This window comes from Coregonus lavaretus (assembly GCF_964263955.1).
Source record: "Coregonus lavaretus genome assembly, chromosome: 22".
In the NCBI taxonomy this organism is placed as follows: domain Eukaryota; kingdom Metazoa; phylum Chordata; class Actinopteri; order Salmoniformes; family Salmonidae; genus Coregonus; species Coregonus lavaretus.
The window spans coordinates 10,380,007-10,407,840 of NC_140009.1; the positions used below are offsets into that span (position 1 = coordinate 10,380,007).

The 27,834-nt window shown below is 44.7% G+C and overlaps 1 protein-coding gene across 1 annotated transcript; it reads right to left on the reverse strand.

The window, feature by feature from the left end:
• Nucleotides 1-27,158, reverse strand: LOC311149504 (cyclin-dependent kinase 17-like; the record flags this gene model as incomplete). Its single annotated transcript, XM_084186690.1, has 3 exons — nucleotides 26,845-27,158; nucleotides 7,035-7,192; nucleotides 1-239 (listed from the first exon to the last, which is right to left on the reverse strand). The coding sequence occupies exons 2-3, from the start codon at nucleotides 7,162-7,164 to the stop codon at nucleotides 1-3; spliced, it is 369 nt and encodes a 122-aa protein (XP_084042816.1). The 5' UTR covers nucleotides 7,165-7,192; nucleotides 26,845-27,158.
• Between the last annotated feature and the right edge of the window lie 676 nt (nucleotides 27,159-27,834).

Here is a 27,834-nt window from a genome sequence, read left to right on the forward strand (position 1 = left end):
TCATGCTCCGTATTCCGGATTGTGTGTGTGCGTGCGTGCATGTACATGTATAATGTGTGTGTGTATACCAAGAGATCCGGTCCTGTGCAGGGTGAGGTAGGGCCTGTCGCGGTCCAGGCCTGGGTTGTCTCTGCGCAGGGCAGCGGTGCGGCCAAGGTGGCCAGCGTACTGACGCAGGAAGGACGGAGCGCTGTGAGAGGCTGGGGGATGCACACTAACAGGACACACCACCATGGGCTCTGAGAGAGAGGGAGGGAGAGAGGGATGGGGTAGAAAGAGAGGGAGGAGGGAGAGAAGAGGACAAGAAGAGAAGGAGAGAGAAGGAGAGGGGAGGGAGAAAGAAGAGAGAGGGAGAGATAAGGAAGAGGAGAGAGAGAGAGCGAGAGAGAGAGAGAGAGAGAGAGAGAGAGAGAGAGAGAGAGAGAGAGAGAGAGAGAGAGAGAGAGAGAGAGAGAGAGAGAGAGAGAGAGAGAGAGAGAGATGGAGAGAAGTGGGGGGCAACAGGGAGAAAAGAGTGGACAGATAAAGACCAGGCAGAGGGAGCTGATAGCAGAGATATGGAAGATACAGTAGTCATGTTAGCAGAGGGAGCTGATAGCAGAGGTATGGACAGAAGCAGGTGTAGTGTCTTAGTGACAGTAGTAGTGTTAGTAGAGGGAGAAAATGAGAGCCTGCTGGATCCAGAAACAGAGGGATGAGTATTTAAAGGATAAAAGAGGACTAACAAGAAAGACAGGCAGAGAATGGAGGAAGAGAGGCCTCAAGGAGACAGGCGTGGACTGCTAAGGACAGACAGATGGACCGGCTAAGGACAGACAGATGGACAGAGCGACAGGTACTGGTACAATCTGATGAACAGGGGACAAAGAACACAGCAAGCAAATACAGGCAGGGGATGGGACAGACTGAGGGACATACATTTATGAAATGGCATGGGCAAACAACCGACTGACCACTGAGAACCATTGGTGTAGTGGAGGGTAAACGCAAGTAAACCCAGATTACCCACCTGTTTATTTTGCCCAACAGTTTACCCACCTTTTGTGGAAAAATGCATTGAAAGTATAGGGAGCGTTACTTTTTTCACCACGACCGGCAATCAGAGTTAACCCACTTATTTTTTACCACTACATCAATGTTGAGAGAGTGCACTAAATACGATCTACTTATCATGATGTGGGTGGACCAATGACCAATGAGGATGGAGATGAAACAACAACAAAAAAACTAAGACAGCTGTGTGGGTGGGTAGGTGGGTGTCTGCTCTTTTTCAATTAATCCCTAATTCCTCTGCTTCTTCAACCCCTAAATATACCCTTAAACCAGGGCTTTGATTTCCCTCTGCATTGGCCCAATTTCTCCCTGACTCTAAGCATACACTGTTATCACTGTTTCTAGAACAGCCTGTACTCCACTAAGCCAGATCTGAAGTCTGTCTGAGCAGGGCAAGAGAACAGATCCCAGATCAGCCCATAGAGCGGTGAGCACTCAGACTGTCTGTGAGTCCAATTAACACCATGGTAAATTGGGTGAACATTTACAACAGCATCAGTGTTAGAGCTGTCTAACATGTTGACAGGTACATAGACAAAGAGAGAGAGAGAGAGAGAGAGAGAGAGAGAGAGAGAGAGAGAGAGAGAGAGAGAGAGAGAGAGAGAGAGAGAGAGAGAGCGCTGTGAGAGGCATACGCCCAGGCCGTGAGCAGGCAAACAGGCCTAGCACCCACTCTTACACTAGCCCAAGCCAATGGCATGTACCAGATGCTCAGCAGGCTCTGCTCACACTTACTGGTCTGAGGCCAAACCACACAACTAACAACATTGGACACTTTATGGAGCACAAAGCCTTCACTATCTCATCCTGGAATATCCAAGGCCTGAGGTCATCTGCCTTTGGCCTAAAGAGCAGGAACCTGGACTTCACCAAAGAAATCAGAAATACAGACATTGTCATCCTACAAGAAACATGGTATAGAGGAGATGGACCCACTGGTTGCCCTCTAGGTTAAAGAGAGCTGGGAGTCCCACCCACCAAACTACCAGGTGTGAAACAGGGAAGGGACTCAATGGGTATGCTAATTTGGTATAGAGCAGACCTAACTCACTCTATTCAATTAATCAAAACAGGAACATTTTACATTTGGCTAGAAATTCAAAAGGAAATTATCTCAAAAGAGAAAAATTTCCTCCTGTGTGCTACCTATATCCCCCCACTAGAATCCCCATATTTTAATGAAGACAGCTTCTCTATCCTGGAGGGGGATATCAATCACTAGTTTGTACTAGTTTGTGGTGACCTAAACGCCAGAACTGGACAAGAACCTGACACACTCAGCACACAGGGGGAGAAATACATACCTGGAGGTGACAGCATTCCCTCACCCACATGCCCCCCTGGGCACAACTACGACAACATAACCAACAAAAACGGGTCACAACTCCTGCAGCTCTGTCGCACGCTTGGTATGTACATAGTCAATGGTAGGCTTCGAGGAGACTCCTATGGTAGGTACACCTATAGCTCATCTCTTGGCAGTAGTACTGTAGACTACTTTATCACTGACCTCAACTCAGTCTCTCAGAGCATTCACAGTCAGCCCACTGACACCCCTATCAGATCACAGCAAAATCACAGTCTACTTGAACAGAGCAGTACTCAATCACGAGGCATCAAAGCCAAAGGAACTGAATAATATTAAGATATGCTATAGATGGAAGGAAAGTAGTGTAGAAACCTACCAAAAAACAATTAGGCAACAACAAATTCAATCCCTTTTAGACAACTTCCTGGACAAAACGTTTCACTGTAATAGTGAAGGTGTAAACTTGGCAGTAGAAAACCTAAACAGTATATTTGACCTCTCAGCTTCCCTATAAAATCTAAAAATGTCTAACAGAAAACCAAAGAAAATTAACAACAATGACAAATGGTTTGATGAAGAATGCAAAAACCTAAGAAAGAAATTGAAAAACCTATCCAACCAAAAACATGGAGACCCAGAAAACCTGAGCCTTCACTATGGTGAATCACTAACACAATACAGAAATACACTTCGGAAAAAGAAGGAACAGCACGTCAGAAATCAGCTCAATGTAATTGAAAAATCCATAGACTCTAACCACTTCTGGGAAAATTGGAAAACACTAAACAAACAACAACATGAAAAGCTATCTATCCAAAACTGAGATGTATGGGTAAACCACTTCTCCAATCTTTTTGGCCCTATAACAAAGAACAAACAGCAAAAACATATACATGATCAAATGCAAATCTTAGAATCAACTATTAAAGACTACCAGAACCCACTGGATTCTCAAATTACATTGAATGAACTACAGGACAAAATGCAAACCCTCAAACCCAAAAAGGCCTGTGGTGTTGATGGTATCCTCAATGAAATGATAAAATATACAAACCACAAATTCCAATTGGCTATACTTAAACTCTTTAGCATCATCGTTAGCTCTGGCATCTTCCCCAATATTTGGAACCAAGGACTGATCACCCCAATCCACAAAAGTGGAGACAAATTTGACCCCAATAACTACCGTAGGCTATGCGTCAACAGCAACCTTGGGAAAATCCTCTGCATTATCATTAACAGCAGACTAGTTCATTTCCTCAGTGAAAACAATGTACTGAGCAAATGTCAAATTGGCTTCTTACCAAATTACCGTACGACAGACCACGTATTCACCCTGCACACCCTAATTGACAAACAAACAAACCAAAACATAGGCAAAGTCTTCTCATGCTTTGTTGATTTCAAAAAAGCTTTTGACTCATTTTGGCATGAGAGTCTGCTATACAAATTTATGGAAAGTGGTGTTGGGGGAAAAACATACAACATTTTAAAATCCATGTACAAAAACAACAAGTGTGCGGTTAAAATTGGCAAAAAACACACACATTTCTTTCCACAGGGCCGTGGGGTGAGACAGGCATGCAATTTAAGCCCCAACCTCTTCAACATATATATCAACGAATTGGCGAGGGCACTAGAACAGTCTGCAGCACCTGGCCTCACCATACTAGAATCTGAAGTCAAATGTCTAATGTTTGCTGATGATCTGGTGCTTCTGTCTCCAACCAAGGAGGGCCTACAGCAGCACCTAGATCTTCTGCACATATTCTGTCAGACATGGGCCTGACAATACATCTCAGTAAGACAAAAATAATAAATAATAAATAATGGTGTTCCAAAAAAGGTCCAGCTGCCAGGACCACAAATACAAATTCCACCTAGACACCGTTGCCCTAGAGCACACAAAAAACTATACATACCTCTGCCTAAACATCAGCGCCACAGGTAACTTCTACAAAGCTGTGAACGATCTGAGAGACAAAGCAAGAAGGGCCTTCTATGCCATGAAAAGGAACATAAAATTCGACATACCAATTAGGATCTGGCTACAAATACTTGAATCAGTTATAGAACCCATTGCCCTTTATGGTTGTGAGGTCTGGGGTCCGCTCACCAACCAAGAATTCACAAAATGGGACAAACACCAAATTGAGACTCTGCATGCAGAATTCAGCAAAAAATATCCTCCGTGTACAACGTAAAACACCAAATAATGCACGCAGAGCAGAATTAGGCCGATACCCGCTAATGATAAAAATCCAGAAAAGAGACGATAAATTCTATAACCACTTAAAAGGAAGTGATTCCCAAACCTTCCATAACAAAGCCATCACCTACAAAGAGATAAACGTACATTTTACATTTTAGTCATTTAGCAGACGCTCTTATCCAGAGCGACTTACAGTTAGTGAATGCATACATTATTATTTTTTCCTACCCCCTGTGGGAATCGAACCCACAACCCTGGCGTTGCAAACGCCATGCTCTATCAACTGAGCTACATCCCTGCCGGCCATTCCCTCCCCTACCCTGCACGACGCTGGGCCAATTGCGCGCCGCCCCATGGGTCTCACGGTCGCGGCCGGCTGCGACAGAGCCTGGATTCGAACCAGGATCTCTAGTGGCACAGCTAGCACTGCGATGCAGTGCCTTAGACCACTGCGCCTACTTGGAGAAGAGTCCCCTAAGTAAGCTGATCCTGGGGCTCTGTTCACAAACACAAACAGACCCCACAGAGACCCAGGACAACAACAACAACACAATTAGACCCAACCAAATCATGAGAAAACAAAAAGAGAATTACTTGACACATTGGAAAGAATTAACAAAAAAACTGAGCAAACTAGAATGCTATTTGGCCCTAAACAGAGAGTACACAGTGGCAGAATACCTGACCACTGTGACTGACCCAAACTTAAGGAAAGCTTTGACTATGTACAGACTCAGTGAGCATAGCCTTGCTATTGAGAAAGGCCGCCGTAGGCAGACATGGCTCTCAAGAGAAGACAGGCTATGTGCACACTGCCCACAAAATGAGGTGGAAACTGAGCTGCACTTCCTAACCTCCTGCCAAATGTATGACCATATTAGAGACACATATTTCCCTCAGATTACAGAGATCCACAAAGAATTCGAAAACAAACCCAATTTTGATAAACTCCCTTATCTACTGGGTGAAAAACCACAGTGTGCCATCACAGCAGCAAGATTTGTGACCTGTTGCCACAAGAAAACGGCAACCAGTGAAGAGCAAACACCATTGTAAATACAACCCATATTTATGTTTATTTATTTTCCCATTTGTACTTTAACTATTTGCACATTGTTACAACACTGTATATAGACATAATATGACATTTGAAATGTCTTTATTCTTTTGGAACTTCTGAGTGTAATGTTTCCTGTTAATATTTATTGTTTATTTCACTTTTGTTTACTATCTACTTCACTTGCTTTGGCAATGTTAACTCTCTCTCATCTCTCTCTCATCTCCCTCTCTCTCTCTCTTCTCTCTCTCTCTCTCTCTCTCTCTCTCTCTCTCTCTCTCTCTCTCTCTCTCTCTCTCTCCCTTCTCTCCCCTCCCGCTCTCTCCCTCTCTCCCTCCCTCCCCTCCCCTCTCCCTCTCTCCCTCTCTCCCTCCCCTCCCTCTCTCCCTCTCTTTCTCTCCCTCTCTCTCCCTCTCCCTCTCTCCCTCCCTCTCCCTCTCCCTCTCCCTCTCTCTCTCTCTCTCTCTCTCTCTCTCTCTCTCTCTCCCTCTCTCCCTCTCTCTCTCTGTCTCACTCTCTCTCCCTCTCTCCCTCTCTCTCCCTCTCCCCCTCCCTCTCCCTATCCCTCTCTCTCTCATGAACAGCTGATGCTCTGTGTTCTGACCTGCTTTTGGTCTGTAGCAGGGAGAGGAATCACACACACACACACACACACACACACAAGTGAAGCAGCCCACAACACTGACCGCAATGACCTGCAGTACTGCTGTCTTCCCACCAGATGGTATAACCACATCCCCACCTCAGTGCAGTGCTCTCCTACTCTCCTACTTCCACTCCGATGAGTGCTGACTCCTGCAGGATGGGATAGGGCCAGACAGATTCAGTCTGCAGGGAGGGGTCCTTATCAATACTGCCACAGTACAATCTGCTCAGCATGACTCACTGATGAGCTGCAGGTATCACTGTAGTACACAGCAATCACCACCACCGTACCGTAAATGCTCCTTACTAGGAGTCCACTGGTCAGATAGCAATGACTTGCTTCCATTGCATCCCCCTCCCCTCCCCTCACCACCACACCACTCCCGGCCCAGTGTACAGTGAGGATGATGATGATGAAGATGAGGATGACGGTGATGAAGGTGTTAGGGTGTAGTGCAGTCCGTTCCATCTCTGCCATACATGCAGGATTGTTCACAATGTGTCGGTTTATGCCCCCTTTGTGTGTATTAGTCAATTTATTTTTGTTTGTGTGGTGTGTGAGTGTGAGTGTGAGTGTGAGTGTGAGTGTGAGTGTGAGTGTGTGTGTGTGTTTGTGTGTGTGTGTGTGTGTGTGTGTGTGTGTGTGTGTGTGTGTGTGTGTGTGTGTGTGTGTGTGTGTGTGTGTGTGTGTGTGTGTGTGTGTGTGTGTGTGTGTGCGTGTGTGTGCGTGTGTGTGCATGTGTGTGTGTGTGTCTCACCGTTTTCTCTGGCTGCAGAGGGCTCGTCCAGGGTCATCTGTTCGGCCAGTTCAGACAGAGAGTCGTCTACGGGCCGGGCGCTGCGTAGAGACATGGACAACCTCCGCTTGATGATCTTCATCCTGTCCATCTCAGACACACAGCCAGGGGCCCACGGCCTAGTGGAGAGAGAGACAATAATAACACATTAAAACATCGTCATCATCTTCACCATCATCATCATTAATAATACATTCAGAGCAGATTCTCATATGAGAACAGCACAGGGTTCTAAAGTGCAACCATTTTGGAATTTTAATTTAGGAATTTTAATTTAGGAGCACCAGTGTGCCTTGAAAAAGAAACCCTCCCAGATAATAATTATTGTAATGATAAGGTTTTCCTGCACCGTTGATCCCGAGCGCAGATTCGTTAGCCTCATGGTTGCACCATTACTACAGCAAAAACTGCTTGTTTCTAGCTCAAACTGTTCAAAAGATATAACCCATATTACCGGCGCAATGTTTTTTCTTCCTATCGTGGCCGTATTTTACATTCATAAACCATGTCGCTGGCCGTTCTAAAACTACTCATGGGCCGTTAACCATTTGTTTTACACCTTGTTCAGTCATGTTTATTACCTCATTAGCTAGCTAGCTAACAACCAGTATATCCAAAAAGGGATATCTTCTTCCGGAGATCAACGATCATAGCAGTGAATGAATGGTTACTTTCCACATCATCGACTTTGCCAATGGGCACCAGATTGCTATAATATATGATGTGGTTAGCTGATATGTAAAATACCTATCCAGGTGTTGTAAGATCTGGCATGCGTCTGCAACGTCTGGGCAGAGGAACGCGCACAAATCAAATCAAATCAAATTGTATTTGTCACATGCGCCGAATACAACAGGTGTAGACCTTACCGTGAAATGCTTAATTACAAGCCCATAACCAACGATGCAGTTTTACGAAAAATAAGAGTTAAGCAAATATTGACTAAAGAAACAAAAGTAAAAAAATATATATAATCATTTTTTTTTAAGTAACACAATAAAATAACAATAGCGAGGCTATATACAGGGGGTACCGGTACCGAGTCAATGTGCGGGGGTACAGGTTAGTCGAGATAATTGAGGTAATATGTACATGTAAGTAGGGGTAAAGTGACTATGCATAGATAATAAACAGAGAGTAGCAGCAGCATAAAACAAAAAGGGGGGGGGGGGGGGGGTCAATGCAAATAGTCTGAGGTGCCATTTGATTAACAGTTCAGCAGTCTTATGGCTTGGGGGTAGAAAATGTTAAGGATCCTTTTGGACCTAGACTTGGCGCTCCGATACCGCTTGCCGTGCATTAGCAGAGAGGACAGTCTATGATTAGGGTGGCTGTAGTCTTTGACAATTTTTAGGGCCTTCCTCTGACAGCGCCTGGTATAGAGGTCCTGGATGGCAGGAAGCTTGGCCCCAGTGATGTACGCACTACCCTCTGTAGCGCATTGTGGTCGGATGCCAAGCATTTGCCATATCAGGCGGTTATGCAACCAGTCAGGATGCTCTTGATGGTGATCACGTTGAGGGAGAGGTTGTTGTCCTGGCACCACACTGCAAGGTCTCTGACCTCCTCCCTATAGGCTGTCTCATCGTTGTCGGTGATCAGGCCTATCACCGTTGTGTCGTCTGCAAACTTAATGATGAGTCGTGCTTGGCCACGGAGTCGTCGGTGAACAGGGAGTACAGGAGGGGACTGAGCACGCACCCCTGAGGGGCCCCCGTGTTGAGGATCAGCGTGGCAGTGTTGTTGCCTACCCTTACCACCTGGGGGCGGCACGTCAGGAAGTCCAGGATCCAGTTGCAAAGGGAGGTGTTTAGTCCCAGGGTCCTTAGCTTAGTGATGAGCTTTGAGGGCACTATGGTGTTGAACTCTGAGCTGTAGTCAATGAACAGCATTCTCACGTAGGTGTTCCTTTTGTCCAGGTGGGAAAGGTCAGAGTGGAGTGCAATAGAGATTGCGTCATCTGTGGATCTGTTGGGGCGGTATGCGAATTGGATTGGGTCTAGTGTTTCTGGGATGATGGTGTTGATGTGAGCCATGACCAGCCTTTCAAAGCACTTCATGGCTACAGACATGAGTGCTACAGGTCGGTAGTCATTTAGGCAGGTTACCTTGGCATTCTTGGCCACAGGGACTATGGTGGTCTGCTTGAAACATGTAGGTATTACAGACTCAGGTTGAAAATGTCAGTGAAGACACTTGCCAGTTGGTCAGCGAATGCTCTGAGTACACGTGCTGGTAATCCGTCTAGCCCTGCGGCCTTGTGAATGTTGACCTGTTTAAAAGGTCTTACTCACATCGGCTACGGAGAGCGTGATCACACAGTCGTCCGGAACAGCTGGTGCTCTCATGCATGCATCCGCGTTGCTTGCCTCGAAGCGCGCATAGAAGTAATTTAGCTCGTCTGGTAGGCTCGTGTCACTGGGCAGCTTGCGGCTGGGCTTCGCTTTGTAGTCCATAATAGTTTGCAAGCCCTGCCACATCCGACGAGCGTCAGAGCCGGTGTAGTAGGATTCAATCTTAGTCCTCTATTGATGCTTTGCCTGTTTGATGGTTTTTCGGAGGGCATAGCAGGATTTCTTATAAGTGTCCGGGTTAGTGTCCTGCTCCTTAAAAGTGGCAGCTCTACCCTTTAGCTCAGTGCGGATGTTTCCTGTAAACCATGGATTCTGGTTGGGGTATGTACATACAGTCACTGTGGGGATGACGTCATTGATGCACTTATTGATGAAGCCGGTGACTGATGTGGTATACTCCTCAATGCCATCGGTTGAATCCCGGAATATATTCCAGTCTGTGCTAACAAAACAGACTTGTAGCTTAGCATCTGTGTCATCTGACCACTTCCGTATTGAGCGAGTCACTGGTACTTCCTGCTTTAGTTTTTGCTTGTAAGCAGGTATCAGGACGATAGAATTATGGTCAGATTTGCCAAATGGAGGGCGAGGGAGAGCTTTGTACACGGCTCTGTGTGTGGAGTTTATTTACATTTTTATGACTGATCTTTTGCATGTCATCATCACAAACTTGACGTTCTTAAAAGGACAGTGTACAATTTTCAGTGTAATGTATCTCAATAGGAAGATAGTGCTTTTAATTTAAATTACAGGTATTTGTATCAACATTATAGCTTTTTATAACTAACAAATGTCTTTACAGTGTTACATATGTGTTTCTACGGCACAATCAATCAATTTAAAAAATAAATTTTCTGGTGCTCCAATATTTTATGTTGTGCTCCTAACTTTTTTAAATTGGGAGCACCAGTGCTACCAACACCAGTGCTACCAACACCAGTGCTACCAACACCAGTGCTACCAATGAAAATTGTAAATGTTGGGCACTGACTGTATTAGGATTCAATCAGATGAAATAGCCCAGAGAAGAACACATTCATGAACAGAAGTGAACTGTGTATGCACTCACTAACTGTAAGTCGCTCTGGTTAAGAGTGTCTGCTAAATGACTAAAATGTAAAATGTAACTGTATAAGAGAAACCACCAATGAGACATTACCTTAAGGAGGACAGAAAAACATTGTGTCTGCGTTCCTCTGTATTCTCTTGGTGTGTGTATTAGTTTGCATGCTGTGTTTTAGCTCATATACAGCATTCCCTGATGCTCACATACCAGAAAAACACACATACACTGAGTGTACAAAACATTAAGGCTGTTCTGAGGGCAAAAGGTGGTGCAACTCAATATTAGGAAGGTGTTCCTAATGTTTTGTACATTCAAAAGTATTCAGATCCCTTGGATTTCTTTGCATTTTATTGTGTTAAAAAGTGGGATAAAAATGGATTTAATTGTCAATTATTTTTTTTATGAATACAAATTACATAACTAAAATATAGTCGTTGCATAAGTATTCAGCTCCCTGAGTCAATACATGTTAGAAACACATTTTGCATCGATTACAGCTGTCTTCTTGGTTTGATGTGAAATAATCCAAGGGGTCTGAATACTTTTTCAAGACACTGTAAATACACACACATATGGGGAATAGATAAGCCCACAAAAAAACAAAGAAAGCAACCTAACAAAGCCTGACTACATGCAGAAGAGACCCCCTGTTGGCTCCATGCAGCCAAGCCAGCTGTGCCATGACATAAACACTACTCATTACCTACAGCATTCAACACAACCAATCCATCCAACATAATCACTGGTTTACATACAGTATAGAGTGTATACTGAATGTCTTTGTGCATGGGTGAGTGTTTATGAGTGTGTGTTTGGGAAGCGGATTAAAATGTCCCCCAAAATATGTGTGCAAGCTGTTTGAGTCACAGAGCGCATATTTGTGTGTGTGTTTGGCGTGTGTGTGTGTGTGTGTATGTGTGTGTGTGTGTGTTTGGCGTGTGTGTGTGTGTGTGTGTGTGTATGTGTGTGTGTGTGTGTGTGTGTGTGTGTGTGTGTGTGTGTGTGTGTGTGTGTTTGGCGTGTGTGTGTGTGTGTATGTGTGTGTGTGTGTTTGGCGTGTGTGTGTGTGTATGTGTGTGTGTGTGTTTGAGTCACTCATTCTGTACGTTATGTTTCTCTGTCTCTTGTTTCTGCCCCCTCTCCTCTCTACTGGCCTGAAGGCGACGATGTCAGAGTATTTCTGTCTCTGCTCCACTTCCCTGCGCCCCCCCCCCCCCCCCCCCCCCCCCCCCTCTCTCTCTCTCTCGGCACCCTGCTCTTTGTCCGTGTCCAACCTTAGACGTTTCAACAAAAGCCATTCATTCATTCATTCAGTCATTCATTCATCCTTTCAGTCTCAGTCTTTCAGCGCTTTAGAGGCACATGCATGTCTCACAGTGACGTATTCACACACAAATCAATGCTATATCAAAACCTGGATCCTCAAACTTACTCGGTAAGACAAACCTTGTGCTATGAATGTGAATTTGAATTAATGTAACTCTATGCAATAAAACAAAAACATGATGAACTTGACACTAATTCATACACACTCTCTCACAGCAAGGGGAGAATGTTGTATTGAGACTCCCGGAGAGAGAGAGACAAGGAAAGGGGGAGAGAGAGAAGGGGAGAGAGAGAAGGGGAGAGAGAGGTTTTAATTTCAGTCCATCCAACTCTGAATTATCTGCAGTGAATAAATCCCCCCCTCATTTGCATGTTTCTCAGAGTCCATAAGGAGATAAGCATATGATTGGCTGATTGGATTAATTTCCTATGTGAACTCTGTGACCTATCGTCATCCAGGAATTAGGAGAAGAAAACGATTTTGGGTACACATGCTAATGCAAACACACACACACAATAATGAATGATTTCACCAGGCTGGTCTTATCTCTGTTGAAATACCATGAGCAGTGATGCCATGTGAATATCATTAACCAGGGGAAGAGGAAAACACACCCTTTTTCGGGGGGTTGCATATGGGGAACTATTCGAGTGTTACAACCACTATCCCCTGGCCTAATAGGATGCTTCCACATCAGACTGTGCAGTTGTAACACCATCTATCTCTTTCACTTCAGACAAAACTCAAACCTGTGTTCCAAACAACACAACCCTGTTCAATTACTTTTGAACAAAAACCTTTGGACATATTAAAAGTCCCATGTTCATATCATATGTATAATCCAGTACTCATTCTTATCTTTAGCTAATATATTATGTAAATCATTCTCAGATTCTAGATGCTGACCAGTCTATAGCTGCTCGAGTTTGCCAGATAAGGTCTGTGCTTCCTGCTATGACATCATCTCTCCCAGACGGACTTGGTACCAGGAAGTATTTGGCAGAGGTGTGCCAGAAAATGTGGGCTATGACATGTTCTTCTGCTGACCACACATGACTCAGGCTAGCCAACACACTGGCCGTGTTCGACAGCTTCGAAGCCGTGATGTATCATGGGTAAACTGTGACTGACTGACAGATCTACAAATAATATTGAGTAGTTATTTATGATGCAAGGTAATTGTAGATCAGTCAGTCTTAACTCGTCTTTAAAGTCGGCCGCGAGTTTGAACGCGCCCATTGACTCACAACAAAGGCATAGCAGTCACAGTCACAGTCATAGAGTTTGGCCCTGTGAGCATTACACTCACAACATGGAATAGACCTACCTTGTGTTACGTAGTACACTTACCTACCTTGTGTTACGTAGTACACTTACCTACCTTGTGTTACGTAGTACACTTACCTACCTTGTGTTACGTAGTACACTTACCTACCTTGTGTTACGTAGTACACTTACCTACCTTGTGTTACGTAGTACACTTACCTACCTTGTGTTACGTAGTACACTTACCTACCTTGTGTTACGTAGTACACTTACCTACCTTGTGTTACGTAGTACACTTACCTACCTTGTGTTACGTAGTACACTTACCTACCTTGTGTTACGTAGTACACTTACCTACCTTGTGTTACGTAGTACACTTACCTACCTTGTGTTACGTAGTACACTTACCTACCTTGTGTTACGTAGTACACTTACCTACCTTGTGTTACGTAGTACACTTACCTACCTTGTGTTACGTAGTACACTTACCTACCTTGTGTTACGTAGTACACTTACATACCTTGTGTTACGTAGTACACTTACCTACCTTGTGTTACGTAGTACACTTACCTACCTTGTGTTACGTAGTACACTTACCTACCTTGTGTTACGTAGTACACTTACCTACCTTGTGTTACGTAGTACACTTACCTACCTTGTGTTACGTAGTACACTTACCTACCTTGTGTTACGTAGTACACTTACCTACCTTGTGTTACGTAGTACACTTACCTACCTTGTGTTACGTAGTACACTTACCACTGTAAATGTTGCTTTCCAACAAAATGCAAAGATGTGCAAAGTGATAATTTCTCCACAATGGCATGTACCTAATACTCTAACGTGTAATTACATAGATTATTCAAATTATAGTTACACTGGTTGGTATAAGACATACTCACTGGTTGGTATAAGGCCTACTCAGTGGTTGGTATAAGGCCTACTCACTGGTTGGTATAAGACCTGCTCACTGGTTGGTATAAGGCCTACTCAGTGGTTGGTATAAGACCTACTCAGTGGTTGGTATAAGGCATACTCAGTGGTTGGTATAAGGCCTACTCACTGGTTGGTATAAGGCCTACTCACTGGTTGGTATAAGGCCTACTCACTGGTTGGTATAAGGCCTACTCACTGGTTGGTATAAGACCTACTCACTGGTTGGTATAAGGCCTACTCACTGGTTGGTATAAGACCTACTCACTGGTTGGTATAAGGCCTACTCAGTAGTTGGTATAAGGCCTACTCACTGGTTGGTATAAGGCCTACTCAGTGGTTGGTATAAGGCCTATTCACTGGTTGGTATAAGACCTGCTCACTGGTTGGTATAAGGCCTACTCAGTGGTTTGTATAAGACCTACTCACTGGTTGGTATAAGGCCTACTCAGTAGTTGGTATAAGGCCTACTCACTGGTTGGTATAAGACCTGCTCACTGGTTGGTATAAGGCCTACTCACTGGTTGGTATAAGGCCTACTCACTGGTTGGTATAAGACCTACTCACTGGTTGGTATAAGGCCTACTCAATGGTTGGTATAAGGCCTACTCACTGGTTGGTATAAGGCCTACTCAGTGGTTGAAATAAGGCCTACTCAGTGGTTGGTATAAGGACTACTCACTGGTTGGTATAAGACCTGCTCACTGGTTGGTATAAGGCCTACTCACTGGTTGGTATAAGGCCTACTCACTGGTTGGTATAAGACCTACTCACTGGTTGGTATAAGGCCTACTCAATGGTTGGTATAAGGCCTACTCACTGGTTGGTATAAGGCCTACTCAGTGGTTGATATAAGGCCTACTCAGTGGTTGGTATAAGGCCTACTCACTGGTTGGTATAAGGCCTACTCACTGGTTGATATAAGGCCTACTCACTGGTTGGTATAAGGACTACTCAGTGGTTTGTATAAGACCTACTCAGTGGTTGGTATAAGGCCTACTCAGTGGTTGGTATAAGGCCTACTCACTGGTTGGTGTAAGGCCTACTCACTGGTTGGTATAAGCCCTACTCAGTGGTTGGTATAAGGCCTACTCACTGGTTTGTATAAGACCTACTCACTGGTTGGTATAAGGCCTACTCAGTGGTTGGTATAAGGCCTACTCACTGGTTGGTATAAGACCTGCTCACTGGTTGGTATAAGGCCTACTCACTGGTTGGTATAAGGCCTACTCAGTGGTTGGTATAAGACCTACTCACTGGTTGGTATAAGGCCTACTCAGTGGTTGGTATAAGGCCTACTCACTGGTTGGTATAAGGCCTACTCACTGGTTGGTATAAGGCCTACTCACTGGTTGGTATAAGACCTGCTCACTGGTTGGTATAAGGCCTACTCACTGGTTGGTATAAGGCCTACTCAGTGGTTGGTATAAGGCCTACTCAGTGGTTTGTATAAGACCTACTCACTGGTTGGTATAAGGCCTACTCAGTGGTTGGTATAAGGCCTACTCACTGGTTGGTATAAGGCCTACTCACTGGTTGGTATAAGGCCTACTCAGTGGTTGGTATAAGGCCTATTCACTGGTTGGTATAAGACCTGCTCACTGGTTGGTATAAGGCCTACTCACTGGTTGGTATAAGGCCTACTCACTGGTTGGTATAAGACCTGCTCACTGGTTGGTATAAGGCCTGCTCACTGGTTGGTATAAGGCCTACTCAGTGGTTTGTATAAGACCTACTCACTGGTTGGTGTAAGGCCTACTCAGTAGTTGGTATAAGGCCTACTCACTGGTTGGTATAAGGCCTACTCACTGGTTGGTATAAGGCCTACTCACTGGATGGTATAAGGCCTACTCAGTGGTTGGTATAAGGCCTAATCAGTGGTTGGTATAAGGCCTACTCACTGGTTGGTGTAAGGCCTGCTCACTGGTTGGTATAAGCCCTACTCAGTGTTTGGTATAAGGCCTACTCAGTGGTTTGTATAAGACCTACTCACTGGTTGGTATAAGGCCTACTCAGTGGTTGGTATAAGGCCTACTCACTGGTTGGTATAAGACCTGCTCACTGGTTGGTATAAGGCCTACTCACTGGTTGGTATAAGGCCTACTCACTGGTTGGTATAAGACCTACTCACTGGTTGGTATAAGGCCTACTCAGAGGTTGGTATAAGGCCTACTCACTGGTTGGTATAAGGCCTACTCACTGGTTGGTATAAGGCCTGCTCACTGGTTGGTATAAGACCTGCTCACTGGTTGGTATAAGGCCTACTCACTGGTTGGTATAAGGCCTACTCAGTGGTTGGTATAAGGCCTACTCAGTGGTTTGTATAAGACCTACTCACTGGTTGGTATAAGGCCTGCTCACTGGTTGGTATAAGGCCTACTCAGTGGTTTGTATAAGACCTACTCACTGGTTGGTGTAAGGCCTACTCAGTAGTTGGTATAAGGCCTACTCACTGGTTGGTATAAGGCCTACTCACTGGTTGGTATAAGGCCTACTCACTGGATGGTATAAGGCCTACTCAGTGGTTGGTATAAGGCCTAATCAGTGGTTGGTATAAGGCCTACTCACTGGTTGGTATAAGACCTACTCACTGGTTGGTATAAGGCCTGCTCACTGGTTGGTATAAGGCCTACTCAGTGGTTGGTATAAGGCCTACTCACTGGTTGGTATAAGGCATACTCAGTGGTTGGTATAAGGCCTACTCACTGGTTGGTATAAGGCCTACTCAGTGGTTGGTATAAGGCCTACTCAGTGGTTTGTATAAGACCTACTCACTGGTTGGTATAAGGCCTGCTCACTGGTTGGTATAAGGCCTACTCAGTGGTTTGTATAAGACCTACTCACTGGTTGGTGTAAGGCCTACTCAGTAGTTGGTATAAGGCCTACTCACTGGTTGGTATAAGGCCTACTCACTGGTTGGTATAAGGCCTACTCACTGGATGGTATAAGGCCTACTCAGTGGTTGGTATAAGGCCTAATCAGTGGTTGGTATAAGGCCTACTCACTGGTTGGTATAAGACCTACTCACTGGTTGGTATAAGGCCTGCTCACTGGTTGGTATAAGGCCTACTCAGTGGTTGGTATAAGGCCTACTCACTGGTTGGTATAAGGCATACTCAGTGGTTGGTATAAGGCCTACTCAGTGGTTGGTATAAGGCCTACTCAGTGGTTGGTATAAGGCCTACTCAGTGGTTGGTATAAGGCCTACTCACTGGTTGGTATAAGGCCTACTCAGTGGTTGGTAAAAGGCCTACTCAGTGGTTGGTATAAGGCCTACTCACTGGTTGGTATAAGACCTGCTCACTGGTTGGTATAAGGCCTACTCAGTGGTTGGTATAAGGCCTACTCACTGGTTGGTATAAGACCTGCTCACTGGTTGGTATAAGGCCTACTCACTGGTTGGTATAAGACCTACTCACTGGTTGGTATAAGGCCTACTCACTGGTTGGTATAAGGCCTACTCACTGGTTGGCCTACTCAGTGGCATACACATTATTTCCCTGGACTGAAGCTACTTCATACACACTTATGTTCAAGAGGTATTGAATATGACTATAAAATCACTGAGTACAACCCTATAGACTGAGAAAGCGAAAAGAGAGGGGCAAAAGAGAGAAGGTAATAAAGACATGAAGAGAAAGAGGGGAGAGCAGAGACAGAGACAGAGACAGAGACAGAGACAGAGACAGAGATAGGGACAGAGACAGAGACAGAGATAGGGAGAGAGAGTGGGACAGAGACAGAGACAGAGACAGAGACAGAGACAGAGACAGAGACAGAGACAGAGATAGGGAGAAGACAGAGACAGAGATAGGGAGAGAGAGAGGGACAGAGACAGAGACAGAGACAGACACAGAGACAGAGACAGAGACAGAGATAGGGAGAGAGAGAGAGACAGAGACAGAGACAGAGATAGGGAGAGAGAGAGACAGAGACAGAGATAGGGAGAGAGAGAGACAGAGACAGAGACAGAGACAGAGACAGAGACAGAGACAGACAGATTCTCTCCTGGGGTTCGGTCAGTCCCAGTCTGACACAGTGTATGTGTGTGTAAGTGTGTGTGTGTGTATGTGTGTGCGCGTTTGTTAGCGTTGAGGTAAGGGGTCACTCCTAGTCCTAGATCAGTCACTCCTGGGAAGGAGAGGAACACATCTGATTTATTCAACACCCTAACAAAGTTTTGGGGTTGCTAGGTTACGGCCAGGGAGTGCAGATGTGGCAGAGAGAGGAGAGGAAGGACTTGAGAATTCACTGTTCTCATTCCGGAACCCCTCCCTGAGTCACACTATCCATCTCTCCTCTGCCTGTTTCTCTCTCTCTCTCTCACTCTGTCTCGCTCGCTCTCTCTCTCTCTCTCTCTCTCTCTCTCACTCTGTCTCGCTCTCTCTCTCTCTCTCTCTCTCACTCTCTCTATCTCTCCTCTGCCTGGCACTCAAGCTGGCAGAGACTACTGCGGTGCTAAGCAAGAGCAGAGGACTCGACTGCCAACCATCCGCTACCAGCACACGCACGCGCACGCACACACACACAATCACAGACACATTACCACCGGACACACAACTACTTTACATCAGAGACAGCCAAGACCCAAGGCACAGAACCAGTGGCAAACAGACTCCAGACACTGACTATCAGTATTCACACACCAGCAGAATACAGTTGCCAGACAGACAGACAGACAGACCACCAACAGGTCAATAAGAGCCAGACCAAGAGAAAGCACACAGAGACAGACCAGCACCATGATCCCAGACTAGACCCAAATGCCAGAGCCAAGCATCAGAACCAGACACACCATCCACAGGTCAATAATAGCTAGACCAGTCAGAACAGAAACTGGAGGCTCACCAGAACGGACTAGACCAGACCAGACCAGACTAGACCAGCAGAGTTCAGTCACCCAGCTCTATGACACCAGCCCTCAGCTGCCGGTATAAGACACTAGATACTCTCTTTGGGATCAGGAACCAGATATGTGCAACTAAACATACAGTGGGGAAAAAAAGTATTTAGTCAGCCACCAATTGTGCAAGTTCTCCCACTTAAAAAGATGAGAAAGGCCTGTAATTTTCATCATAGGTACACGTCAACTATGACAGACAAATTGAGAAGAAAAAAAATCCAGAAAATCACATTGTAGGATTTTTAATGAATTTATTTGCAAATTATATATGGTGGAAAATAAGTATTTGGTCAATAACAAAAGTTTCTCAATACTTTGTTATATACAGTGGGGGAAAAAAGTATTTAGTCAGCCACCAATTGTGCAAGTTCTCCCACTTAAAAAGATGAGAGAGGCCTGTAATTTGCATCATAGGTACACGTCAACTATGACAGACAAATTGAGAAGAAAAAAAATCCAGAAAATCACATTGTAGGATTTTTTATGAATTTATTTGCAAATTATGGTGGAAAATAAGTATTTGGTCAATAACAAAAGTTTCTCAATACTTTGTTATATACCCTTTGTTGGCAATGACACAGGTCAAACGTTTTCTGTAAGTCTTCACAAGGTTTTCACACACTGTTGCTGGTATTTTGGCCCATTCCTCCATGCAGATCTCCTCTAGAGCAGTGATGTTTTGGGGCTGTCGCTGGGCAACACGGACTTTCAACTCCCTCCAAAGATTTTCTATGGGGTTGAGATCTGGAGACTGGCTAGGCCACTCCAGGACCTTGAAATGCTTCTTACGAAGCCACTCCTTTGTTGCCCGGGCGGTGTGTTTGGGATCATTGTCATGCTGAAAGACCCAGCCACGTTTCATCTTCAATGCCCTTGCTGATGGAAGGAGGTTTTCACTCAAAATCTCACGAAACATGGCCCCATTCATTCTTTCCTTTACACGGATCAGTCGTCCTGGTCCCTTTGCAGAAAAACACTGCAGGATTTGAGTCGCTGGCGGCGTAGTGTGTTACTGATGGTAGGCTTTGTTACTTTGGTCCCAGCTCTCTGCAGGTCATTCACTAGGTCCCCCCGTGTGGTTCTGGGATTTTTGCTCACCGTTCTTGTGATCATTTTGACCCCACGGGGTGAGATCTTGCGTGGAGCCCCAGATCGAGGGAGATTATCAGTGGTCTTGTATGTCTTCCATTTCCTAATAATTGCTCCCACAGTTGATTTCTTCAAACCAAGCTGCTTACCTATTGCAGATTCAGTCTTCCCAGCCTGGTGCAGGTCTACAATTTTGTTTCTGGTGTCCTTTGACAGCTCTTTGGTCTTGGCCATAGTGGAGTTTGGAGTGTGACTGTTTGAGGTTGTGGACAGGTGTCTTTTATACTGATAACAAGTTCAAACAGGTGCCATTAATACAGGTAACGAGTGGAGGACAGAGGAGCCTCTTAAAGAAGAAGTTACAGGTCTGTGAGAGCCAGAAATCTTGCTTGTTTGTAGGTGACCAAATACTTATTTTCCACCATAATTTGCAAATAAATTCATAAAAAATCCTACAATGAGATTTTCTGGATTTTCTTTTCTCAATTTGTCTGTCATAGTTGACGTGTACCTATGATGAAAATTACAGGCCTCTCTCATCTTTTTAAGTGGGAGAACTTGCACAATTGGTGGCTGACTAAATACTTTTTTCCCCCACTGTACCCTTTGTTGGCAATGACACAGGTCAAACGTTTTCTGTAAGTCTTCACAAGGTTTTCACACACTGTTGCTGGTATTTTGGCCCATTCCTCCATGCAGATCTCCTCTAGAGCAGTGATGTTTTGGGGCTGTCGCTGGGCAACACGGACTTTCAACTCCCTCCAAAGATTTTCTATGGGGTTGAGATCTGGAGACTGGCTAGGCCACTCCAGGACCTTGAAATGCTTCTTACGAAGCCACTCCTTCGTTGCCCGGGCGGTGTGTTTGGGATCATTGTCATGCTGAAAGACCCAGCCACGTTTAATCTTCAATGCCCTTGCTGATGGAAGGAGGTTTTCACTCAAAATCTCATGATACATGGCCCCATTCATTCTTTCCTTTACACGGATCAGTCGTCCTGGTCCCTTTGCAGAAAAACTGCCCCAAAGCATGATGTTCCCACCCCCATGCTCCACAGTAGGTATGGTGTTCTTTGGATGCAACTCAGCATTCTTTGTCCTCCAAACACGACGAGTTGCGTTTTTACCAAAAAGTTATATTTTGGTTTCATCTGACCATATGACATTCTCCCAATCCTCTTCTGGATCATCCAAATGCACTCTAGCAAACTTCAGACGGGCATGGACATGTACTCGTTTAAGCAGGGGGACACGTCTGGCACTGCAGGATTTGAGTCCCTGGCGGCGTAGTGTGTTACTGATGGTAGGCTTTGTTACTTTGGTCCCAGCTCTCTGCAGGTCATTCACTAGGTCCCCCGTGTGGTTCTGGGATTTTTGCTCACCGTTCTTGTGATCATTTTGACCCCGCGGGGTGAGATCTTGCGTGGAGCCCCAGATCGAGGGAGATTATCAGTGGTCTTGTATGTCTTCCATTTCCTAATAATTGCTCCCACAGTTGATTTCTTCAAACCAAGCTGCTTACCTATTGCAGATTCAGTCTTCCCAGCCTGGTGCAGGTCTACAATTTTGTTTCTGGTGTCCTTTGACAGCTCTTTGGTCTTGGCCATAGTGGAGTTTGGAGTGTGACTGTTTGAGGTTGTGGACAGGTGTCTTTTATACTGATAACAAGTTCAAACAGGTGCCATTAATACAGGTAACGAGTGGAGGACAGAGGAGCCTCTTAAAGAAGAAGTTACAGGTCTGTGAGAGCCAGAAATCTTGCTTGTTTGTAGGTGACCAAATACTTATTTTCCACCATAATTAGCAAATAAATTCATTAAAAATCCTACAATGTGATTTTCTGGAGAAAAAAATTCTCACTTTGTCTGTCATAGTTGACGTGTACCTATGATGAAAACTACAGGCCTCTCTCATCTTTTTAAGTGGGAGAACTTGCACAATTGGTGGCTGACTAAATACTTTTTTCCCCCACTGTACATAGAGGAAGACAAGCTTTCCAAAGTCCAATACTGTATGTTCTATCGCTCCTTCTCTAACATACACACATGGGCGATTCCAGCGTTATGAATGTTACATTTGCATGGATGTTACATTCTCACAGAATTTACAAACTAAATACAAATGAAACTTTTGAGGTGTGTCTATAGTACACCATGGGGGGATTGTATACCTAAGAAAGCGGACTTCCAAATATTAGCATGTTGGAGAAATAAAGCAAATAAGAAAAGAGTTATGGATGTTACATTTATTCAACACCCTAACACAGTTTTGGGGTTGCTAGGTTACAGCCAGGGAGCAGCAGAGGTGGCAGAGAGAGGAGAGGAAGGACTTGAGAATTCACTGTTCTCATTCCGGAACCCCTCCCTGAGTCACACTATCCATCTCTCCTCAATATCCATCACATCCACAACCAGTATGGATGTTACGGATAGCATCCCGCTGAAAAAGGATACTGACAATGAAAAGAGAGAAGCCAATTATAGACCTTATAAAACCTTGATGAAAGTTAGCTTTACAGAGAAAGTTTCAAGATGATCCAATGTAAGGTGCATGTTTTACAAAAAAGTTTACTAAAAAACGTTATGTTACATTGCCTGTCCCAGTCACCCCCCTATTTTAAGAAGACTAGCAAACAAAACTCACATCAATTTGGTATGTATTGCTTCATTAACATCACAAATTCATAACTAACACCGGGGGACAGCTGTTAGTGGAGAAATAAGTCCTGTGAGCTCTTTCAAAAAGCCATGAAATATGATTGACTAAAAATAATTTTTTTTGACTTGGCCTCTTACTCTGAAATGACCGAAAGTCATGCAATTTCCTACTTAAATGTCAAATAAAGCCAACATGTAGACAATATATAGATAATGAATTATGAACGTGGTTTAATTTCTAAATGACTAACTATATTTGGGCATGCTCAGGTTGACTTTCCCACGGAATCAAATGTATACACACACACACGCTCACACAGTGGCAGAGCAGAGACGTGTTTAGATATATATGGCTCAGTGGCAGAAGGGAAATGGGCACTCAGTGCCACTCAGAGTCCTGCTTGGAGCAGCAGACAGAGGATGCATGAGTAATGAACCAAGTCTGCCCCACTACAGAATCCATTTTCCTGGCCTTCCCTTCCAAACAGTAACACACATGCATATGCACACAGCAACACACACACATGCGTGCTGAGATACACACACATACACACTGAGATACACACGCACTGAGATGTACACACACTGACATACACACACACACACACAATAGTGATAACATGCAAGGAAGCCACTCTCCTTATTAGCCCTCTGGGCTCATCCTCTGTCTCTTTCCTCTCCTCCTTAATCAGCACATCTTCCCAGGGAAAGAGGATAGAGGGAGGAAAATAGGAGAGAGGGAGGAAAATAGGAGAGAGGGAGGAAAGAGGAGAGAGGGAGGAAAGAGGAGAGAGGGAGGAAAGAGGAGAGAGGGAGGAAAATAGGAGAGAGGGAGGAAAGAGGAGAGAGGGAGGAAAGAGGAGAGAGGGAGGAAAATAGGAGAGAGGGAGGAAAGAGGAGAGAGGGAGGAAAATAGGAGAGAGGGAGGAAAGAGGAGAGAGGGAGGAAAGAGGAGAGAGGGAGGAAAATAGGAGAGAGGGAGGAAAGAGGAGAGAGGGAGGAAAATAGGAGAGAGGGAGGAAAGAGGAGAGAGGGAGGAAAATAGGAGATAGGGAGGAAAATAGGAGAGAGGGAGGAAAGAGGAGAGAGGGAGGAAAGAGGAGAGAGGGAGGAAAATAGGAGAGAGGGAGGAAAATAGGAGAGAGGGAGGAAAGAGGAGAGAGGGAGGAAAATAGGAGATAGGGAGGAAAATAGGAGAGAGGGAGGAAAATAGGATAGAGGGAGGAAAATAGGATAGAGGGAGGAAAATAGGAGAGAGGGAGGAAAATAGGAGAGAGGGAGGAAAATAGGATAGAGGGAGGAAAGAGGAGAGAGGGAGGAAAATAGGAGAGAGGGAGGAAAATAGGAGAGAGGGAGGAAAATAGGATAGAGGGAGGAAAATAGGAGAGAGGGAGGAAAATAGGAGATAGGGAGGAAAATAGGAGAGAGGGAGGAAAATAGGATAGAGGGAGGAAAATAGGATAGAGGGAGGAAAATAGGAGAGAGGGAGGAAAATAGGAGAGAGGGAGGAAAGAGGAGAGAGGGAGGAAAATAGGAGAGAGGGAGGAAAGAGGAGAGAGGGAGGAAAATAGGAGATAGGGAGGAAAATAGGAGAGAGGGAGGAAAGAGGAGAGAGGGAGGAAAGAGGAGAGAGGGAGGAAAATAGGAGAGAGGGAGGAAAATAGGAGAGAGGGAGGAAAGAGGAGAGAGGGAGGAAAATAGGAGATAGGGAGGAAAATAGGAGAGAGGGAGGAAAATAGGATAGAGGGAGGAAAATAGGATAGAGGGAGGAAAATAGGAGAGAGGGAGGAAAATAGGAGAGAGGGAGGAAAATAGGAGAGAGGGAGGAAAGAGGAGAGAGGGAGGAAAATAGGAGAGAGGGAGGAAAATAGGAGAGAGGGAGGAAAATAGGATAGAGGGAGGAAAATAGGAGAGAGGGAGGAAAATAGGAGATAGGGAGGAAAATAGGAGAGAGGGAGGAAAATAGGAGAGAGGGAGGAAAATAGGAGAGAGGGAGGAAAATAGGATAGAGGGAGGAAAATAGGAGAGAGGGAGGAAAATAGGAGAGAGGGAGGAAAATAGGAGAGAGGGAGGAAAGAGGAGAGAGGGAGGAAAGAGGAGAGAGGGGGGAACGAGGAGAGAGGGAGGAAAGAGGAGAGAGGGAGGAAAGAGGGAGGAACAAGGAGAGAGGAGAGAGGGAGGAAAGAGGAGAGAGGGAGGAACGAGGAGAGAGGGAGGAAAAGAAGGAGAGAGGGAGGAACGAGGAGAGAGCATGTAAAGAGATCCAAACTATAATTTGAGAGAGATGTGAGGCAAACGATAGGACAGAAAGACAAACCCACTAAGCCAGAAAAAATAGAGTCAATGTATGGAACAGAGGAGAAAAGTGAGCAGGGGAGAGATAAATTATGTGTATATCCCTTCAAATTGACCACAGCTGGGCAACAGCGGAAGACCAGTGGGCCCATCAGAAGACTAAGGCTCTATGGTCACTGCCTTAGCCATTAAACTGGTAAGCCATAGGCTACTGTAGCCTACCTACTGTGTCATAACTGGATTATAAGTAACGAGACAATTAGACTGCCTGGACAAAACAGTCTTTGTTGTTGTTTTTCTTCTGAATGAGAAATCCAAAAGATTTCACGCTCTGCTTCAACATGGGTGAGATATGAATAGAATTAATGCCACCAATCAATAGAGTGCATGCAGTAAACTCTGGATAATAGAGGTGGTGAATATGGTAGGGAATTTCCGCCAAAAATTCAGAAATATTTGCATGATTGGAATGTGATGAACTCCCCCAATCCTGAGAAAACGAAATTGAATAGATGATGTCATTAGAAAGCCAGAATCTCTGTGACCAGAATCAACACTACACAGTGGACTGGACTGTCAAAGCAGGTTGAATATCGGCTACCCACTCTCAACACCTGGCTGTGTCAACAAAAACAACCTTGCAGGCTTTGGCCCTTTCATCACTTTAACCTATTGATGGAAACTACTGCACCGGCAATACTGTTTGAATCATGAACCAACAGTTCACATGCAAAAAAGAAATTGCGCATCTTCTCTGACATGTAAAAAGCCCTGGGAAGCTCATAACCTCAGATATTTTATGCGGCTCACCAAGAACATACCGTATGTCCGGTGCACTTGTTCACTGGCTATAACGCAGTTATTAACCTCGATGTCAACGATCACCTCGATGGCAATGATCGCTGCGTATTATTTCTAACCGGGACATCCATTGACAGCCCCATCAATAATTAATCGGTGAATGATACTCCCACCACGGACGGTTTACCGGATCATGAAGACATGATATAGACATTAATATCTGGATTATTGTATATTATTAATAAAATAGCATTAGCCTAATGATGTTTTTGTCTTATATGTTTTCTGATATGCATGCATGGAGCAACAAACAACACTGTCCCATTCGTGGACTCCCCATGCAGACTTCAGGCATCTCTATGACAGAGATCCAGCCAAGACTAGATTTCAGCACAATTAGCTATAGTAGGCTAGTGAAGGCTACAGCCAGTTTCTCCGGCTAATGAAGGGCTTTCAGGGATAATGCAATGATCGAAACATTGAGTTAACGAGCGATTCTCGGAACCCCGGCCTTTCCCTTTCACTCCGGTCCTCCTCGTGTTTTCCTGGAACAGAGCATCCGGGAGGGTAGAGTCTGGCAGGGCATACAAAAGTTACAGAGAACAGTAGTCGAGATATGTGGAAGGTATGCACAAAATACAATTTCATTTTGACCATTGGTTGATCTTTCCTGTGATGTTTTTGGTTTTAGCCTACATGTGTAGCCTTTAAAAACATTGTTGGTGTAGATAGGTGGATAGCCCGCATAGCATGACCTGCTTTGTTGACTAGGTTATGGCTAGTGATGGTAGTCTGGCTGAGGCTGCTGGTTAGGCTACTTTAACTTTGCTAGTAGCGTATGTCAAATCCCAATCAGATACAGTAGCAACACCTCACGCGAATAAGCAGGTAATTCAGATAAATTGAGATAATCCTACAGCTAAATGTCACTGTAAAACTGCAATCACAATAGGAGCATAGCCCACAATTCGCACTAAACCGTCCGAGCTGAACTTCAACTAACGGGTGACAACATTCAACAAAACTCAGCCACAAAATGATAAGGTCAGACATGGAAAAGCAACATTGTAACAATACGAACCTGAAAAGATCCGAATGCGCGAGACTTTGTATCACTCCTGTAGATAGGGCAATCCAAACGATTGTATGCTATCCACTGCGACAAGTTTGTGCAGCTACCGCGCTAGCCTACGTGGTGGCAAGTGAAGTAGGTGCCTATTAAATACCTATAGGCCTATTTAATCACAAATTATTCTTTAGACTATGTAAGAATATGTTCTACGGCTCTATTCGACCAATGGGGTGACTTTAAGATTGCTACACTATGGTTTGTCTGTCTGGCGCTGACAATAACACGGTCCCATTCCATTATCAGCCATATCGCCAGGATCCCAAGTAGAAGTGGTGGCGTGATCCCGGAAAACACCGCAAAGGGTGTGTGTGTATGGGGGCTGGGGGGGGGGGGGGGGGGGTTGATTGTAGAGGGCCGGGGTCAATGTGTGAAAAGAGAGAATAAAGTTCCGAGAGCAAGACACAAGGGCAATTACCTTATTATTTTAGACAACTTTAATCCAAATGTGCATCCCTTATATCTTCCTGGAATTATTTTTCTTTGGCATAATTGATTATCTGCAATTTATGGAAATGTAATCAATAAATGTATATTCAAACCACTTGCTTATTCATAATTAACCAGACAAACGGGGAATACCTTAAGTGCCACAGGCATGTGGTCCTTATTTCTGCATTTTGTATAGGCCTATAATAATAGCTAGCATATGCCTAATAAGCATAGTAGCTGCCTATAGAAAATGAAGAGAAAGAGGATAGATTGGAAGTCGAGATCTAGGCCACCACTTGTCCTGAATAATTATGCGGGATGTATAGATAATGGGCGTCTGAGTAAAGCGAGTAATACAGTATATGTGTGGGCTATAGCCACTTTGATTTTGATTGGAGCGGAGGTGTCGTTCTGGACGGTTAGTTGGCATTGGGCTCAAAATTACGCACAGCGCGAGTAAAATGGAACACAGTTTGAGGACTGTTCAGACTAAGGGTGTTTTTACACTTG